This window comes from Petaurus breviceps, unplaced genomic scaffold (assembly GCF_028583685.1).
Source record: "Petaurus breviceps papuanus isolate PSGF00001 unplaced genomic scaffold, PetGlider_PUasm1.0 689, whole genome shotgun sequence".
NCBI classification, from domain to species: domain Eukaryota; kingdom Metazoa; phylum Chordata; class Mammalia; order Diprotodontia; family Petauridae; genus Petaurus; species Petaurus breviceps.
In genome coordinates, this window is record NW_027186458.1 from 4022454 (window position 1) to 4042333 (window position 19880).

Sequence of the window (19880 nt, forward strand, 5' to 3'; positions counted from 1 at the left end):
TGAGGCAAGCTTGATTCTTAGTGGTTTTGTGACAGAAGATGGCTCCTGTAGGTGTTTATCTGAGCTCAGGAACCCCCTGGGGCTAGTGTGAAACGATTCTGGGATTTAGCTGCAGCTGATTTCATCTAGAGTGGAAGTGCAAAGGATTGTTGTTCCAAGCTCAGGGCACAACCTGCTTGCAGGGCCTTAGCTCTGGAAAACAGGGTGTCTCCTAATAGTAAAAAGAGAGGAGTGAAAAGAGATGGGTAGTCTTGGCATGGGCATCCTGACAAGCTGCCTCAGTGATTGACCTAAAATGCAGGTCTGAACATGTCACTCCTTCTGCTCAAGAAACTTCAGTGGCTACCTATCACCTTCAGGATCAAATAAAAAAACCTTCTGCTTGGTGTTCTATGTCCTTCATAAATTAGCCCTCCCCTATCCAGTTTTTATGTCTGGCAAACCCCCTTCCTCATGTACTCTTTTGAGGCAGACAGAGGTTAAGTGACTTGCCCAGGATCACAAAACAAGTCTGAGTAAGGAAATATCTGAGGCTGGATTTGAACTCAGGTCTTCCTGACTCCAGACCCAGCCCTCTATCCACTGCATCATCTTGGCCTATTTTGTTTTTGTTTTGTTTTAGGAATCAACAGAACTAAACTCAGCAAAAAATGATAATTTTTATTATTGTCGTTTATTTGGAAAGCAGACTGCCATGGAGTGTGAAAGCAGATTTCAGAGCTAGGAAGATGAATTTGAGTCCCACATGGGACATGTTCTGACCTTTAGGCTGCAAAGAAGATGCTGGTCTGGGTCAGTAGGAGTTTCCTAATCTGGGAATTCCTTATATCATTTAAACTGTAGGTGCAGTTCCCTATGCTTAGGTTTTGGGGTTACAAAGACAAAAATGCATCTGGTCTGACCCTCAAGGAACTTACATTCTATTGGGTAGGGGAGGAGGCTATTACATACAGATAAGCAAATACAAAGTAACTTTAAGAACAGGAAGGGGATTAGCTGTAGGGCTCTAGAAAGCCATTGGGAAGGAGGGGTTGAGGACAGGGATGGGCATGGGGCAAAGTTTCAACTCCCCCCCCCCTAAGAAAAGAAACCAGTCTGATGAGATATACTGCTGAAATGAAGATCTTATTTTAGCCCTCATTAGAGCATATCAGGTATTCTTGTGAAAATAGCTGTCCTTTCAATTTATAACTTGGAGGAAGCCTATTCAGAACAAATTTTCCCCTGTTGAAGTCATTGGGGAAGTGGCTGTTGTGGATTTTAAAAATGGGTTATTTTAAAATTATGTTCTAGATAGAGTTCCTAGGATTTGGTTAAAGGTATGTAGGGAGCAAGGAAGGCTCATTGGGTGAGGTGGACACAAGAGCTGGACCTTACTCTTGCTTCTGCTACCTATGACCTAGATGACCTTGGACAGGTCTCTTCATGGGTTTCCATTTCTAAATCTGTAAAAGAAGAGGATTGGACTATAATTCTGTAGGATTCTTCTAGCAGGAAGTCCTATGTATGATCTTTATGACTTTTGTGGCCCTCATGTAGAAGGGGATTGGACTTGCAAATAAGGCACGTCTCCCACGACACTCAATCTCTTCATCTGTAAAACAAGGGAGTTAGACTAGATTCTTGGAGGATTTTTCTAGTCAGTCAGTCAGCAAACACTGTTCTAAGAGCAGAGAATACAAAGGAAAGGCTCCCAAGGAGCTCACAGTCTAATCGAAATTAGATTCAAATGAGATAATACATGTAAAACATTTTGCAGATCTAAAAGTGTTATATAAATGTTAGCTGTTATTGATAAATCACAGTAATTTTCTATCAGGAAGTCTATGGTCTTATTGTGACCCTTCACCTCTCAGGGCCTCAACAGTTTTCTCAACTGTAAAGCTTGGACTAGATGATATCCAAGGTCCTTTTTGGTTCTACGTCCCCTATTTGCTTCAAATGATGCTACCTTTGGTTACCTTACAAGTCTGTTCAAAGGAAATAGGACTATTGTCGCCCTTGGGAAAATCAGGGGCCAGAGCCCGCTGCCTGTGTCCCAAAAGGAAACTAGGCACCTCTCTGATTACCAGCTCATGAGGGAGCTGACTCTTCGTTGAGCCTTTTGGGGGTTTTCTTGGCAGATACTGGAGTGCTTTGCCATTTCCTTCTCTAGCTCATTTTACAGATGAGAAAACTGAGGCAAAATCGTTGTGACTTTCCCAGGGGCACACAGCTAGTCAGTGTCTGAGGCTACATTTGAACTCAGATCTTCGGGACTCCAGGCCTGGTGCTCTGCGCATTATGGCGCCCTCGGGGCATAGCCTTGACCGTAGTCTTAGTTCCTTTCAATGTCAGTCCAATAATTTACACGTGGCAGGCTGGAATAAATGTTTTAAAAGACACAATTAACTCGCACCTGAGGTGTGAGGCAAATTTCTGTATCACAGTTCGGGATTAGGGAAAGTTGCCTCCAAATTGGCCAGTGTTGGGCTCCCAATTAGTTCAAAGAACAGTGGGAAAGTTGAGACAGTGAGAAGGGGAAGGCGGGATTTGAGAAAAAGAATCGTTTTCCTTTCGGAGCCTGAATCCCTCTTCACTCAAAGCCTAAAGGACTTATTTGGACAGGGAAGGTTACAGGGGCTTCCACGGACTCATTTCGCGGGTCTCAGCAAGTTGCGCCCCTCGAGTCCTCCTGGTCTTGACTAAAGGCAGAGAGACCGTCGGTCCTCCGCCAGCTGTGCCGCCCACTCCTCCCCCCCTCCCCGCCCCACTCCCTTCTCCATCGAAGTCTATCCCTCCACCCCCACCCCCGCCCCGCCCTTGCTCTCCCCCTGGGAATGATGCTGTCCTCGCCAGCGATGTGGAGCTGGAAGAGAGAGAGACGAGGGCGGAGGAGGGAGCGCTCGCTGCGCTGCCCGGAGGGGGCCCGGCTGCTGTCGCTGCCCAGGGAGCACATCTGGCCGCCGCTGCCCGGGGTGCACATCTGGCCACCACAGCTGGCTCCAGGGCGGGTTGGATGGTGCGGGCGCAGAGGCGGCGCGAGCTGGACTCGGGCCGGGCTTTCTTTCCCCTCCAGCGGCTGAGCCGCGGGCCCTGCCCTGCCGGGCCTCGCCGGACTCCCGCCTGGGGCCGCCTCCCGGGCAGCGGGACGCGAGGTGGGGGCCGGGGCGGAGCGAGGCGTTGGCTGGGGCTGCGGGGGCCGAAGCGGGCAGCCCTCCCCAGCTCTGAGCTGAGCCCCAGCCGGAGGGCCACCCCACCCCTGGCCGGCCCGCCGCGATGTCCACCAAGGGCAGGAAGTGGAAAGAGCCGGCGAGGGGGAGAGTGACCTTCCCGGCTCTGGAGGACGAGGAGCAGCAGCTACAACCGCAGCGCGGGGGTCGCTGGGGCTGGAGGGGCGTCAATGGGGGGCTGGAACCGCCGCCCCCTCTCGGCTACGGGGAGAGTCCCGCCGAGCCGCCCGGCGGAGAGCTGCCTCGCTCCCCACTGGGCAGCAGCCTGTGAGTACGATCTCCAAGCGCCGGCACGCTGGGGGTAGGCTTGGAGAGATCGGGGAGGAGGACTGGGGGGCGGGGGAAGCGGGGCAGGTAGCGCATTTGGAGTGCAAAGTTGGGTCTTTGAGCCCCCAGCCGCGGGGCTGACCCCTCAGTCAAACGGCTCGAGGGAAACTCAGAGCAACTTTTCTGCCGGCCCAGAGGCCCGCCGATGGCGCCCCCAGATGCTGCCTACGAGGTATAAAGACTGTAAGGGGGGACCGGCGCTCCAGGGTCACAGAGGGTACACAGGCAAGTTGGCAGACAGGCTGTCAGGAAAATAGTGTCAGGCGGAAGGGCAGGTAGACTGAAAGACCGGGGCGGGGACGGGGTGGGGGGAGAGGGAAGGGGGAGAGAGAGGCAGAGAAACACAGAGAGAGAAAGACAGAGACAGAGAGAGACAGAGACAGAGAGATAGGTGGTAGACTGGCAGAGAGACAGATAGGCAGGAAGACCATTAGGTTAGTCAGTTAAACGCATGGACAGACAGAGGCCAAAACACAGGCAGGACGGCAGGAGGGTAGGCTAAGCCATGGATAGAACCAGACCCGGCGGCAGGCAGACACAGACAGGCAGGGAAATCTCTAGGAAGACAGGCAGGAAGCTAGGCAGGCAGAAAACAGAAGGCGAGCTGCCAGGCAGGCGGAGAGGCTGACCGACAGCAGATTAAGCTGACAGTGACAGGCAGGAAGACAGAGAGCCAGCAGCTGGGCAGACAGGTAGAGGTAGAAAATCGAAGGGCCGACAGTGGTGGATTGGAGGATAAATAGGCAGGAAGAAAGGAGAGGCCATCAGCAGACAGGCACACAGTAAGGCAGAAATCAGCCAGGCCAGGTCGGCCGACTGGGATAACCTGGAAGGCGGGCGGGGCAGGCCGGCCGGAGGAGGTGCCCCGCGGGCAGGCGGACAGGCGGGCAGAGACAATGAAAGGCAGGAACGGGCTCCTAGAACCAGATCCCCTGAGCACCCGGAGTGCGCAGGGAGGAACCTGCTGCCCGATGAACACCTGATCCAATAGACGCCCTCTCGGGCCAAACCACCCCGAGCTCGTGGAGCGGGCAGGCAGGCTACACACGGGAGGCCTGGGTCCTTCCCTACTCACTGGCCGCAGCGAGCCCCGTCCCTTTGGCCCCAACTCGGGAAAGAAGGCTTTCTCATCCCGGGGCAGGGGAGCCTCGGTGGTAGTGGTGGCTTGGCAAGAGATGGGGAATTTTGTTGGTCTGGTTTAGCGAAGGGGAGGAGAGATGCTAGAGGCAGTTAGATCTGGGACTGGAGTGGGGAGAGGGGCTGTCCGGAACTGACTGTGGTGGTGAGGGCTCGGTGGCCATCTCATCTGCTCCGTCTTTCGAGGGGAGCCACATGGCGGGGAAGGACAGCGACTCTAGCCGAGGTCTCAGGTCTCATCTCAGGATAGGTACATATGTATCAACCTCGTAGCCTAGGGTGCCTGATGACCCTCTGGGAAGGTGGGCAGAGGGGCCATGTAATTTGGGTGGCTAGTTCCAGAAGCTGTATTTCGGCCCCAGCTCGGTTTAAGGGATTTGCTGGAGAAACAAGTAACCCTAGACAGGGAGGAGTGCGAAGGGGTCTGGTGACCAGCGGGTCCACAGAGCCCTTTGGCACCCCCCGCGTCTCTTCTGCAGGGAGGCACGAGCCAACCCGACCCCAGGGAATCTCATCCCTGACTCGAAGAGCCATGGTCTTAAATTGGAAGACCCTCTTTACCACGATCCCACCTTCCCCAGCAAGATCCTGTCGGTTCGTTTCAGTGTGTACCAGGCTTGTTAAAAATAGACAAGAGTGGTCCTTTTTCACGGAGCTTCGTCCGTGTTAGTGTATGGAGTGCCTATTAATCGCGACTGAATCGGAGATGGGCTTTGGAGGTGAGGGAGGCAGCCTGGGAAAGTGAAGGGCGCCCTGGGCCTGGAGTCTTAGGGCCGGAAAATGAATCCAAAGGGACCTTACAGTTCATCTCCAGGAACTCTTAACCTGGTTTTTGATAGTATGGCTTCCTTTTGTAATCTTGTGTATTTCACCTTATACACTTAAGAATATTATTCTTAGAAGAGGCTCATAGGCTTCTCCAGGCTGTCAAAGGTGTCTATGACACACAAACAAGATTAAGACCCCCTGTCCTACTTTGTTACCGAAAGAATTCTGGATTTGGGTTAAAGGGCCCAGATTCAAATCTGTTTGCTAATTACTGACCTTCGGACCTTGGGCAAATCCCTTCATCTCTCCAGACCTTAGTTAAAATGAGGGGGGCAAAAAAAAAGGTTTTTATATGTAATTGGGGGGAATTAAATATTAAAATTTAAAAAAAACATTTAAAAAAATGAGGGTAGACTGGGTGCCCTCGGGGATCCCTTTCAGCTCCAAATCTTAATTAACTGAGAGAAACTTGGAGAAAGGTCACAGGCAGAGTAGAAGCAGAAGCAGGCTCCCAAGCCAGGTACCCTGCTGTCACATTCAAGGCTCTTTCCCTATAGCTGTTCTTCAGAGAATTAGAATGCAGTCTGATCCTTACTAGGTATGTGACCTTGAACATGTCCTTTCATTTAGTGTCCTCATCTGTACAATGACAAAATGATCTCGGACATCCCTGCAGCTTCTAGTTCTAACATTTTGTGATTCTGTGAGGATGGTGCGTATACCTTCCAGTCTATACACAGCAACATCCCTCCTGAATGGCAAGGTGAAAACTGTTCACCCTTCTGCCAAATTGTTTAGACAGACGGACAGATAGATAGATATAGATACATATACAAATACATATAACTTGCTCCAATATTTGAGTCTGGGCACATTCTTTAAACACAAAATACAGCTTAAAGAGGACACCTGAAGACTCTGGCGTGAAGAAGTAGGACATGAGGAAAAAGGTTCATATTGCTTTCTAAAGTTTTGGGTCAGTGAAAACCTCTGAGGCAAGCAATTTGGTTGTTTCATACAGACCAGTCTACTAGGTAGAGGAAACTAGTTGGCTCAGTGGATAGACCTGCTGGGCCTGGAGTCAGGAGTACTGGAGTCAAATCCAACCTCAGACACTTCCTGGTGGTGTGCCCCTGGGCAAGTCACTTCATCTGTTTGCCTCAGTTTCCTCACCTGTAAAATGAGCTGGAGAAAGAAATAGCAAATTATTCCAATATCTTTGCTGAAACAAAAACAAAGCACATAACAAACAAAAGAACAAAACCCAACCCATATGGGATCACAAAGATTTGAACAGAACTGAAACAACTGAACAATAGTCTAAAGGGTAGGCAGAATATTTTTCTCAGACCTTTATAGCTAGCATGGAGGATATGTGTGCTTATAAATAATAACCAACATTCATGAGATCAAAGATCTGGAGCTTGAAGGGACTTTAGGCAGAGCTAGCCAACCCCTTGATTTTATGGATTGGGAAACTGAGTTACAAAGAGGGGAGATAACTTGTCCTAGGTCTCACAGGGCGTGGGTGGCAGAGTTAAAGACTCGGAGCGAGTTCCTGAGAGTAGGGATTGTTTCATTCATTGTGTTTCTACTCCCAGCACCCAAGAAAGTGTTTGGCACATAGGCTTTTCATAAATGTTTGTTGATAATTTTGATCCAAATCTATGTTCTTTCCAATCTGTGTAGCTATCTCCCATCTTATTACTTGCAAAGAACTGTTGATTCATATTGTTTCCTTGGATTCCTACAACAAGCCTGTCAATCCTGTGGTTAATTTTAACTCTGATTTGAAGATAAGGAAATAGAAATTCAGAGAGGCTGAATGGCCTGCCCATGGTCACACAGCTGGACTGTGGTCATGGCAGAATTTGAATGCAGGTCTTGTGCATTCCAGGTCAGCCAGCTTTTCACTATATGGTGCTGCTTCTTGGTTATATAGCTATATAGTTTAAGAGCAGTGCCTTCTGCTGGTGAGGAAAGCAAGGCAAGGTAGTGGGGTGGGAGAGAGAGGGGAGGCATATGGAGATGGCCCTTTTACTTCAAGTGGCAAAATCTCTTCAGGTAGGGAGGTTTGCCTTTTCACCAGCCCCTGAATTTAGGTCCTCTGTAGTCAAATGCAGACTCACGTACAGGACCATGGACACTGAAACAGCAACCACTCTCTTAGGTAGGTTCTCATTAGCCTCTAAGGCTTACAAACCACTGTTCTCCCAGTAGCCGACTGAGGTGAGCAGCTGGAAGGGACCTTGTAGGCCACATAATCCAACTTCCTTCATTGTACACACGAAGGAGAAATGTCCCACTCTCCCTGCCCCACCCCCCACCCAAGGTCTCACACAGCTACTCGGTGGTCGGGTAGAATTTGAATTCAATTTTTTGACTCCTGAGTCTGCACCATTTTTTGCCATACCATGAGGGCTCTCTTGTAATGTTGTGATGCCCATTTTGCAGAAGAACATAACAAGGCACAGAGGGGGTAAAAGAGGCCCTGTAGGAAGGGCTGGATCTGGATCCACTTCTGGGACCTCTTAACTTGGGGACACAAATCACAGGGGTGCATTTTAGGCACAAAGAATAGAATGTTCCATTCTGAAATTTGACTAAGATCCTGGAGAGAGTGTTGCAGTTTGTCCAGGAACATTTTCTTGAATGATCAAGACACACAATCCATGCCCAGTACCTTTGGGCTGGTTATTTACTTGCTGGATTACCTGATGTACTCTGGTGACATTATCATGGCATCATAAGCTTAGAGCTGGGAGGTGCTTTAGAGGCTAAGTCCAACCTCTCATTTTACAGATAGGGAAGTCGAAGCACAGACATCAGTGGCCTTGTCTAGCACCACGTGGTAATCTGAGCGAGGGTCTGCAGCCAAGTCGTCCTGATTCCAAGTCCAGGGTCCTATACGTTGGGCCGCACTGAACCAGCCCAACAGAGGGACAGTGACGTGTCATCCTGGCCATGCTCAGTGCTGAGCTCTATGGCTCAGCCGACTGTTTGAATGAAACCTAGCCTTCCTTAAGTGTTCTCTTTAGCAAACCAAGCCCTAATGCTTGTAAAGAAAAGGGCGCTGTTAGTCACAATTCATGAATTAATAAATGCAGCAGTTCTCCAACCTCTTCACAGATATGTCTTTGCAACCCTTTAGGACAACATTCTAAGCTGTAGTAGGAAAAAAATGCCTTTCCTTGGTAGACAGCCTGTGATTGAGATGCTTCTCCTGGCATCAGAGTTCTAGAGCTGAAAGGGTATCACTAGGTGGACAGAGCATGAGGTCTGGAGTGAGGAAGACCTGAGTTCAAATCCAACGTCAGACACACTAGCTGTGTGACCCTGGGCAAGTCACTTCATCCTGTTTGCCTCAGTTTCCTCATCTGTAAAATGAGCTGGAGGAGGAAATGGCAAACCACTCCAGGATCTTTGCCAAGGAAACCCCAGACGGGGCCACAACAGTTCAGAAGGGAAAACTGACATCCGGATGAATCAGTTAACTTGCTCAGGGCCAAAGCCAGGACTTGAACTGAGGGTCTGAGTTAGAATCCGGCATCCACTCCGCTCTGCTATGCTGCTGAGGTGTCCTTGGCTGGCAGATTCTGTCGATTCTGACTGTTAGCCAAAGCTTCTCCAGCTCGGTGGGACCTTGCGGTCACTCAAGATCACTTCTGCACCACACTGAGGGGCTGAAGAAGACCTCAGCAGAAGTGAAACCAAACACCTAAAATCCTCAGGCAGTCGTTCTCCTGGTGACCCTTTAAGGAAAGCCCATCTGCAGTTATTGTAGAGAACTTGCTGATTTGTTCAATGGCCTCTCCTTTAGCACAGCTAAGCACGAGAAGGAAGGTGGCAGAAATGACGGTCTTGTGGGTTTAACTTTCAATCTAAGTGTGCATGTGCACACCATCTGTGCCAGAGAGTTAGTCAAGAGAGCAATAGCTTATCCTCATTAACCTATACTAATTAATTAGCTTAAGCATTGCTCCTTTAAAGCAGGCTCCATTGTCAGCCAGCCCTGGACAAATGAGAAAAGTGGTGCATAGAGAGGGAAGGTAGCTTACCGAAGGCTCCTCTCTCCGCGAGAATTGGTCCTTGATGCAGGCAGGCTGTTTGGTTTTACTGTATCCATTGTTTAGTTATTTAACAGAGAGTTTGTGGTTTATTATTTTTAAAAATTTTGGGAAACCTTTTGATACCTCAGACCATGACCATCTCCTGATGTACCAGACTCCCTGAACATGCTCTTGTAACTAAGCAAAATGATTAAGCAAAAGGCAGGGCTACAGTGAATACACACCACAGTGCCTGTAGGATTCCCCACCCATAGCCCCCTGCCTTCTCCTGAGACGAGGGCAGATGGCTTCATCACCTGTTCTCTAAAACGGAAATTGTTCATTTCAACTCATCAGAGAGGCTCCTTTGTCATCGTAGCAGCATCGACACACTGTAAATTTGCCAAGTACTTGACAAGTATCTTGTTCAATCCTCAGGACATCACTGGGAGGCAGGTGCTACTGTGGTTCTCATTTTAAGGATAGGGATCAGAACTGGTTCTTTTAGGATGTAGAACTTCTAGAGGAAGACACTCTCTCCACCAACTCTGGACGTCACCTTCTTTGCACCTAAGAGTCCTAGAGAGTGGCCTAGGGCATTGAGAAGTTCCTGGCCCGGGGTCAGTTCATGTCGGAGGTGGGGGACTCTAACCCACATTTTCCTAGATTTAATGCTGGTTCTCTGTCCACTATTCCAAGTGGAGGCAGAGATTAAGTGACTTGCCTAGGGTCACACAGCTACTAAGTGTCTGAGGCAGGATTTGAACTCATGTTTTCCTCAGTGCTTTATCTATGATGTCTGGAGTATAGAGGTGTTCAAGGAGGATTGGCACCTCTGGTGTGAGGGTGGCTGAGCCCTTTTCAGGGCTGCTCATTCACGTTTGGTGTCCACCTGACCCCCAACTCTCACCTGTGGCTCCAAGAAGCTGTAGCGTGAGCAACGGTCACATCTCAGCAGATGAGCTAAACTAGGTCCAAGGTAACCCAACAGGCCTCAGACCCTGAGGGAGTTAGGGGAATGTTTACTGGAAACATGTAAGGCTTCCCCTGAAGGAATGGGTGAAGGAGAACAATGTGTTCCAATAGCCTAGAAGGTGACTGAAGCAGGAGCTGTGCAGCTCTCAGAGCTTGCCCACACATTGAAGGCACCATGGCTATTCCCTGTATACGGGCCATAGATGGTCATCCTGACTTTTGGCCTGCCCTTGAACTTTAATGACTCTGGAAGAGAGTCTGAGGATGATGCTGGGCAGCTCTCCCTCACTTAAATACAATTCACCCAAGAGTCAAAGCATCAGCCTGTGATGGCATTGCCCCAGATATGGAAGGTCAAGCTACTGTGCCACCAACTGTAATCATTGCCTATGTATTACCCCAATTCAACTTTTCCGTATCATATAGGTCTTCCTATGTTGATCCAAATTCTCATATTTGTGGTTTCTTATCCAGACTCAGGCACTTATTCACTGTGTGACCCTGGGCAAGTCACTTAACCCTGTTTGCCTCAGTTTCCTCATCTGTAAAAGGAGCTGGAGAAAGAAATGGCAAGTTGCTGTAGTATCTCTGCCAAGAAAACCCCAAATGGGGTCATGAAGAGTCAGACTCGACTGAACAACAACTGTGCAGTAACTTATTCCATTCCATTCATATGCTATAATTTATTCAGCCATTCCCCAAATGATTGGCACCCGCTTTCCTGATGATTTTTTTTTTTTTTGCTATTATGGTCTGCTCTTCAAAAGCAGTACAATGCAGTTCTTTATTTAGATCCTTTTATCATCTTAAACTTGTCATTGCAGAAGAATTTTTATGTTTGAGTGGCATTTTTCTTTTTTCTTTTTTAACAGTGCATTGAACATAATCATTTTAATTATTCTAATTAGGTAGGTGGTGAAGTAATAGAGAGCTAGGTCTAGTATTAGAAAGACCTGAGTTCAAATCCAGTCTCACTAGCTGTGTGACCCTGGACAAGCAACTTAGCCTCTGTTTGCTCCACTGTAGAATGGGAATAATCATAGCACCTATCTCCAGGGTTGTGGTGAGAATCAAACAAGACAATATTTGTAAAGGACTTCTCACTGTAAGTGCCTGGCACATAGTAAGCACTATATGAATATTAGCTGTTATTATTAATATTGTTATTATTTTGGAAATGATGCAAATCCTCCTAGGAGATATTGATCATTTATTATAAATGAATATTAAAAGTAAGTTATACATTACAAGTATTCCCTCTGCCCTGATTAGACCATGCCTGGCTGCTATATTCCATTCTGGGAAGCATATTTTAGGAACATCTGGAACATTCAGAGGAGAGCATCCAGGATGGAGAGTAGTTAAAGAACCTCTGGGAATGTAGAAGAGATGATAGAGGGAGGCCCTGAGAGCTGCCTTTAACAATTTGGAGCCCTGGAATGTGGAAAAGGGTTTTAATCGTTGCCCTTGGCCCCTGTGATAGTAATGGCAATTAAAGATTCCCCTGTATTGGCTTGGTTTTCAAATTGATTGTGTTAAGACCCAGAGCTTGTTAATCCCACCTGTGGGATGGACTTGTTGATGTGAAAAGAAAGTCCTGAACTGGGAGGAGCTGGTGACGTAGATTTGGAGAGACAAGAGAGAGGAGGAAGATCTTTTTGGAAGCAGCACCTCGTGGAGAGAGAGAGACTAAGAGAATTGCTGGTGGCCGCTTTGAATTGCCCTGGACTTTTGAGACCTGCCCCCTGAGCTGCCAAGGACTGAGGAGACATGGCTGTTTTGCTGGTACTTTGTCTGTCTGTTTTGATGTTATTTTGCCAGATTTGTCCACTGGTGAAAGACAGTCCTTTTGTTGAAGAAGTTCTGGAACCTGGCTGTTCACTAAGAAGCCCTGAGACTGTCCTGCAGACAGAGTGAATACTGTCCACTAGTGAAGGACAGTGCTGTTGTTGCAGGGGTCTGGGAGCCTTTCTGTTGGTTCAGAAGCCCTGAAGAAGGATTTTCTTGTTGTATGTTTACAGAAATCCTGGGAGAGGGCTTTGCTAATGTGTTCAGGGGTTCTAGGACTGTTCTACAGACAGAGGATAAATTCATGAAGGGATTGGCAATGTATCTTATGGCCTTGCTAAGCCTTGTCTCCCCAGGAACTAAGATTGCTGAGAACTTGCCTCCTGTCAAGGTGAAGAAAAGACCTTCATTTGGGTATTAAGGGCTGTGTTTAAACTTGATGTAACTCTGGGGTAGATTCAATTGTGATCCAGGGGTGGGGAACTTTTGACCTTTTTGTGTTCTGTGGTTGAACAAATGAATGTACTTTACTTATGTTTGGAAACTAATCTCCATTTGAGAAGAGGGGCTTTGTGGTGGACTAAATGAAGGTACAGCCTAGGGGTGGAGTAGTATTTAGAACAGGGACTTTGTAATTGATTGAATGATTGGAAGGTCCTGGGGTGGGGTAGTACTTGGAGATTATTTAATCACGCTTAGTAAATGCTGTATTTTGAATGATGTCATGTTTTGACCTTCTCTGTTCTTGGTTTGTCACTGAATAAAATGGAGAGCCCCTATGCTGGTATTCTGAACCTTGGGAATTTGCCTTTCCTTGGCAATTACATTACAGCCCCACAGGCACAATGAGGAGCAGTGCCTAGAAGGGGCAAAGCCAATTTTGGCTTGAGATTACGAGAACACACATCGGGTCTAAGGAGAGGATTTGGGCAGTAGTGAGCTCCCCTTTCCTGGAGAGCTTCCAAGCAAAGACTGCATGGCTATTTGCAATCCAGATGTTAGATTTTTGTCAGCTCTGATGGCTAAATCACCTTTCAACTCTGAAATTCTGTGATAGCCGCAACTTACGGAAATACTTTCTCCTCTATTCAAGTCAAAGGTACAACTACAACTTACCCCTTTCTTCATAAATTCACCTAAGGAGAAGTACCAAATTGAAGCTCAAGCCTATGGCATTCTCGTGGAAAGCATATCTGAAATAAGATCGCTCTGGCAACAAGCATTTATTATGCACCTACTGTATGCCTCACACTGAGCTAGTTGTTGGGAATACAAAGACACAAAAATAATGAAGCAGTTCTTGGCTTCAAGGAGCTTCCCTTCCATCTGAAGAGAGAGACATGTACCCAGGAGAGTTCCTCGGGGAGAACTTGTGAGCAAGCTTAGGCATTGGCTTGCCATGGTGGTGTCAATTGGCCAGTGGAATGGGCTCATGTGAAGCCTTCTGGCTCCACTCCAGGGTGAATTTTGTGCCCTCGAATCCACACTAAGGTTAGGTTTCTTGTGAAGTTCCTTAGGGTACCCAGTGAAGAGACAAGCCACACTAACTCCTTCAGAGTGCGAGCATCAAGGAGCAGCCTGGCACTCTCTGCTTGTCTGATTTCTTTCACAAAAAGGGAATGAAAACAGGGACATGGATATCTTTGGTCTCAAATACCCCTGTGGAATTTAAGAGTAAAATGCCTCTTCTGAGATCCTAGACAGGTTTGCTGGGCAGAAAATTGGGTCCCTGAACAGGGGAAATCTTCACTCTTCTCTCTTAACTATACCTCTTTGTATAAAGTAAAATACAACAAACAGCTGGGATTTGTTGGCTAACAAGTTTATTGTATTGTAAAGGATTAGTAGTGAAAGTGAACATTTGCCAGGGGCTCTCTCCAAAGAGTCAAACTGGGAGAAAGGGACCCAGAAGTAAAGGGATTGACTAGGTCAGGGAGGGAGCATAGTTAGAACACTCATGGGCTCTGGAGTCCAGGGAACTGAATTCAAATCCCGACTTTGACACTTAATACCTGTGTGACCTTGGGCAAATCACTTAATCTTCCAGAGCCTCAGTGTGCTTCTCTGTAAAATAAGGGGAACAAATCAGATGGCTTCTGAGGTACCTTCCAGCTCTGCGAGGCTGTGATCCTATGACGCAGGTTTACCTGAAGTGAAAAACAGGCAAGGGTTCGCTATCTTCCAGTTTGAAATTCAACATGACTTTTCTTCTATCACAGGCCATGGTGGCTTCCCTTCTTCCTGTTTGTGATAGTTCCTTCTGTCTTCTCACAAAATCCTTCAAGGTCAGGGCTAAAAGAAACCCCTTGACCCCAGGGAATCTGGGTAAACCACCTATCCGGCAGATCAGTCCTTTGTCATAAGTCACTTGCATCACTGTCCTTTGTGGGTATTGCCAAAAGCATGTAACCGGGCATGAAAAATATGCAAAATCAATCCAGGGTAATTGGCTGGAGGAACTAACAGCTAGATTGAGGAGGATTTTATAAGAGTTTGCACAGGAAAGTTTATTAGGGGCAGCTGTGTGGCACAGTGGATAGTATAGCAGTGGGCCAGGAGTCAGAAAGACCTGAGTTCAGATCCAGCCTCAAATACTTACTGGCAGTGTGACCCTGGGCAAGTCAACCTCTTCCTGCCTCAGTTTCCTTAGCTGTAAAATGGGGACAATAACAGCCCCTGCCTCTCAGGGTTATTGCAAGAATAGAATGAGATAAGATTTGTTAAGTGCTTTGCAGACCTTAAAATTCTCTATAATTGCTCATCATTATTATAATATAGCAACTTTTTAAATGTAGGTGAAGTAGATCATTACCGACATGATATGATGGGAAGAAGTGTCTTCAGTAAAATCTAAGTTTCTTGAAGAAATAGACTTTCATTTCTGTCTTTGTATCTTCAGTGTCTACAACAGTGATTGATGTATAGTAGCCAAACTGTTAACAACAATAGTAATAATTATGAACATTTATATAGTTCTTTAAAATTTGCAAAGATTTACATATGTTGTCTTATTTTATCCTCACAACAACTCTGGGAGGTGGGGGCTATTATTATCCCCATTTTACGGATGAGAAAACGGAGTCAGACAGAGGTGGAGTGACTTACCCAGGGTCACACGGCTAACAAATCCTTGAAGTGAATATCTTCACCTTGGTGCCAGAGGAGTCATCATTATATATGATTCATAGACTATTAGAGTTGAAAAGGTCTTTATTCTCTATGTCATAGGATTGAGAGCTGGAAGGAATGAATCATAGAGAACATCTGATTCTACCCCGATGCAGAAATAGACACCAGAGAAGTGAAAGTGACTTGTCCCAGTGGACATAGCAATAAGGGGCATCTCCAGGATATGAATCCTCATCCTTAGAGTATGAAGCACAAACACACTGGAGAGCCGATTATTACATTTTTAGTGTGAGCATTTGTACCTCAGAAATGACAAATGATACAGATCAGGGCTGGTTTATTATTTTGTTTATTATTTAGACTTAAGAAAGTGATGGAGAAAATGTTAATCATGGACATGAAACTGAAAAGTGTGTGTTGGTACTTTTTTTTTTGGGGGGGGAGGTAATTGTCAAATACTTATTATCACACCCTTGATCCAGGGCCACTGTTCTTTCCATTCATTGTATCCACCCCCCCCCCCAACTTTCCAGGTGAGCAAACTGAGGCCCAGAAGCTCCTTGTCTATCAGAGTTTGTGGCAGAGTAGATGGGGCTGTCCTGGGGCTTCAGATTCCCAGCCTGGGGTGCTCTCTACTAAACCCCTACTTTTTCTCCCCATTGGCTTAAATAGTACTCTCGCCTTATATTTTTGTTTTTTGTTAACGTGCAAATATGTTTCAGAGGTGTTACCCATGAAGTCAGTCACACTTGAGTGTGAATCTATTTATCATGCATGAGCTTTCCTACAGGATGAAGGGTCTTGGGAGGAGGGGAGCAGGAAAAAGGAGGAATGTTACAGTAAAGGGAAATGGGGATTACTTAAGGTAAGCCTAACTCCCATAGGCATCGTCTTTAGTCTGTCTCTGTTTTTATTGCCAAAGAAAAGATCTAGGTGTAACACCACCATTCCCTTGAGATTATCTGTAGCAATTTGCTGCCATGTTGTTTTTTTTTTTTGTTGTTGTTCAATGATGTTTGTTGTTCATGTTGTTCATGATGCTTCATGACTCCATTTGAGGATTTCTTGGCAAAGATACTGGATCGGTTTGCCATTTCCTTCTCCAGCTCATTTGATGAGGAAACTGAGGCAAACAGGATGAAGTGACTTGCCCAGGGTCACACAGCTAGTAAGTGTCTGAGGCCAGATTTGAACTCAGGAAGATGAGTCTTCCTGCATCCAGACCCTGTGCACTGCCTCACCTACTTTTCTGTTCCCATATTTACTCATTTGTCAAATCCTATGCATTATGCAACTTCAGTAACTCTTGAATCTGCCCCATTCTTCTTATTTCTATCAACCTCACTCTAGCTCAGACCCTCATTGTCAGGGCTTAATCAAGTCCTTCCACTTTCATTTCCCAGTCTGAGGTCTTCAACAAAATAACCAAAGTAGAAATCCCAAACCAAAAGGGAGTCTGCAGTTCTGCCACTCTGAACCTATGGGACTTTTCAGCTGGCTGTTAGTGGCTGCTGGAATTCTAGCCAAGGGCAAGCCCACTTGTCTTGCTCAGACAAAATCCCAGGTCAGGAATTTGCAGAGCGCAGACCAAAAGGGCAGTGCTCAGGCTTCCCCCTGTAACAGACCATTTTGGGAATACTGAGAGCTTGCTGGTCTCCAACCTGAGCTGTCCCTGAAGGACTGGAATAACATGATACTCAATTACCCAAAGAAGGCAGCAACATAATGAAACATATACAGCCTCAACCCAGACACTTTCTTCAGAATTTCAGAGAGCCCAGCCAGCCCTAACATAATGTCTGAACTGAGGAAGTAGGCTGGAAAAATGAACAAACTAAAAGAATTCCCCCATAAAGAGCTATTATGGTGCTGGGACACTGAAAACTCAAACTTGGAAGAAGAGATTGACTACAGAAGCCTCAAAGGAAAACAGGTTGGGTACAAGTTCTACTAGAATTCCTGGAAAAGATGAAGCAAACGTTTTTTAAAGAGCTCAGAAATGATTTGATAAATGACACGAGAATGGTAGAGGAAAAGTTGGAAAAGAAGTAAGAGCTGTGAAAGAAAGAATTGGAAAGAGAATTAATAGCTTGCCAGAAGAGATACAAAACTTGAAATTCCCTGAAAATCAGAATGGACCAAATGGACCATTCTGACCACATGAGACAACAAAAATATTAAAGCTAATTCAAAAGACTGAAAAAATAGAAGAAAATGTCAAGTATTTCCTAGCAAAAACAATTGCCCTGGAAAACAGCTTGATGAGAGACAATAATGATAACTGATGATGCCTTTTGTTGTTCAATGTAGTCTGACTCTTGGTGACCCTATTTGGGTTTTTCTTAGCAAAGATATTGGAGTATTTTATCATTCCCTTCTCCTGAACATTTTACAGATGAGGAAACTGAGGCAAGCAGAACTAAGCGAGGTCTTCCTGATACCATTCCTGACCCTCTATCCTCTGAGTCACCTAGCTGCCCTAACAATAATGATAACCAACATTTATATAGTATTTACCAGATGCCAGGCACTATGAGAAGTACTTTACAATTGTGATTTCATTTTCCCCCTCACAACAGCCCTGTGAGGTAGGGGCTATCATTATCTCCATTTTACAGATGAAGAAATTGAAGCAGAGAGATGTTAAGTTTATTTGCCCAGCGTCACACAGCTAGTGTGTGTTTAAGGCTGGATTTGAACTCAGGCATTCCTGACTCAAAGCCAAGCACTCTTTCTACTGTGCTGTCCCTATTTTAAACTACCTAAAAGCCACAACTTTTTTTAAAGAGCCTACACATAACGTTTCAAGAAGTTATAATAGAAAATTGCCCAGTTCTCTTTGAACCAGAGGTTAAACTGGAAATACAAAGAATTTACTGGTTACCTCCTGCAAGAGAAAAGTTTTCACGTGAGGCACCATTCTCAATAGAGTTAAGAAGTTGTATGTTTAATCTGTGACTCATGAGAATTTATGAAGAATCTATGTGACAGAAAGGTGAGGATAGAGTTCTTTTTTTGTGATAACTGTCTTGAATGTTATTTTAAGAGAAAATCTTGTAAAGAGAAGTTTCTAAGAAAATTCTATGAAGATTTTTGGGAGAAGCAAAAGATTGTCTCCTGTCCTTGCTGGAGAGAAGACAAAGGAAAAAATAACTAATGTTAAGGAGAAATATTAATATGATTAAGATACTTTACTCATTATCTGGAGTGAGTTGAAGTATTTGGAATTGTTTGCAGACAAATGGCTCTGACAGTTATGTTTTCGGTAGCCAAAATATTATAAATAGTCATATATAGGATGCCATAGGAAGTGTGTGGAGAGAAGAGAAAGTTCGGAACAGTCACTATGGGCAGTAAGATAGAGAATTGGAAAAGAATGAAAGAATTATCAATGCAAAGAAGAATCAAGGAGGGTCCTGTTGAGGTTAGATACCATAAATTTGTAGGGAACAACATGGTTGAACCTGTTGGCAGCCTGATCAAAAGAATGTAGAAGGCATATGAGTGAATGAGGGTTTGGGTTTGGTAAGGCATTAGTGGTGATGAGAAAAGGGGGCAAGAGATTCGAACTCAAAAAACAGTGCTTGATCTGGATAACTATAAGGTCAAGATTGTGACAGAGAAACAATGAGGCCAGAGCAGGGAAGTGTGGAAAGACTGTAGGCTGAAATGAAGATGAAGAAGAGGTATAGGTGGAGTAAGGAAGAAAAATGGATGAAAGGAAACAAGTTGTGGCCAGAAAGAGGAATTGCATGGGCCTGGATCATAGAGGTTGAAGAATTATGGGTGATTGTGAGATGAGGGTATGACAGCTCTGGCATGTGACTGAGATAGAGTAGAGTTGTGGGAAATGGTAAAGTTGATGAACTGGGAAGACAGGGTGTTTGAGGGACAGCAACATGAGTGGAGAATCTAAGTCTACTTGAAATGAAGGGGGAATGACCTGGGGACCAATAGACAACTAGAAAATTTCTCTTTGGCAGTGCTCTTCTCAGTCAAGTGCACCAAGAAAAGTTGGGGGTGGGGGTGAGATTCTGGCTTCACCCCAGATTTTGAAGATATCCCTCCTGGGTATGGAAATCATGTGCTTTGTACTAATCATTACAACCATTCAGTCCCTCATTTATTATTCATCAATTCAGATCTAGAGCTGGAAGGGACCTTAGAAAAAAAAAGGTCCAATCTGCTCGTTTTCTAGATGAGGAAACTGAGGGCCAGAAAAAATGGTGAGATCTGAATCTAGATCTCTTGATTCCAAACCAAGGTATCATGGCACTGCACCACACAGCCTCCCAATTCATTCACAATACCTTCTATTCACTCATTCATTGCGCAAATATTTATTGAAAGTGCTTATTCCTTTTGTGTGTATATGAACATTCAAAATTTAAGTAGGATGGAAGCAGTTGGACACTGTTGTAGGCAGAACCAGAAGGGATTTTCAATTCTCATTCACACTTAAATAAAACACATGAGAAACAAACACACTGTTGCT

At 45.8% G+C, this 19880-nt stretch overlaps 1 protein-coding gene across 1 annotated transcript in view; it reads left to right on the forward strand.

Moving 5' to 3' along the window:
- Positions 1-3258: 3258 nt before the first annotated feature.
- Positions 3259-19880, forward strand: part of TRPC3 (transient receptor potential cation channel subfamily C member 3) — a 92278-nt gene continuing 75656 nt past the window's right edge. Inside the window, exon 1 of the mRNA XM_069104877.1 lies at positions 3259-3479. Coding sequence (XP_068960978.1) covers positions 3259-3479 — 221 coding nt within the window. The remainder of the gene's footprint in view (positions 3480-19880) is intronic.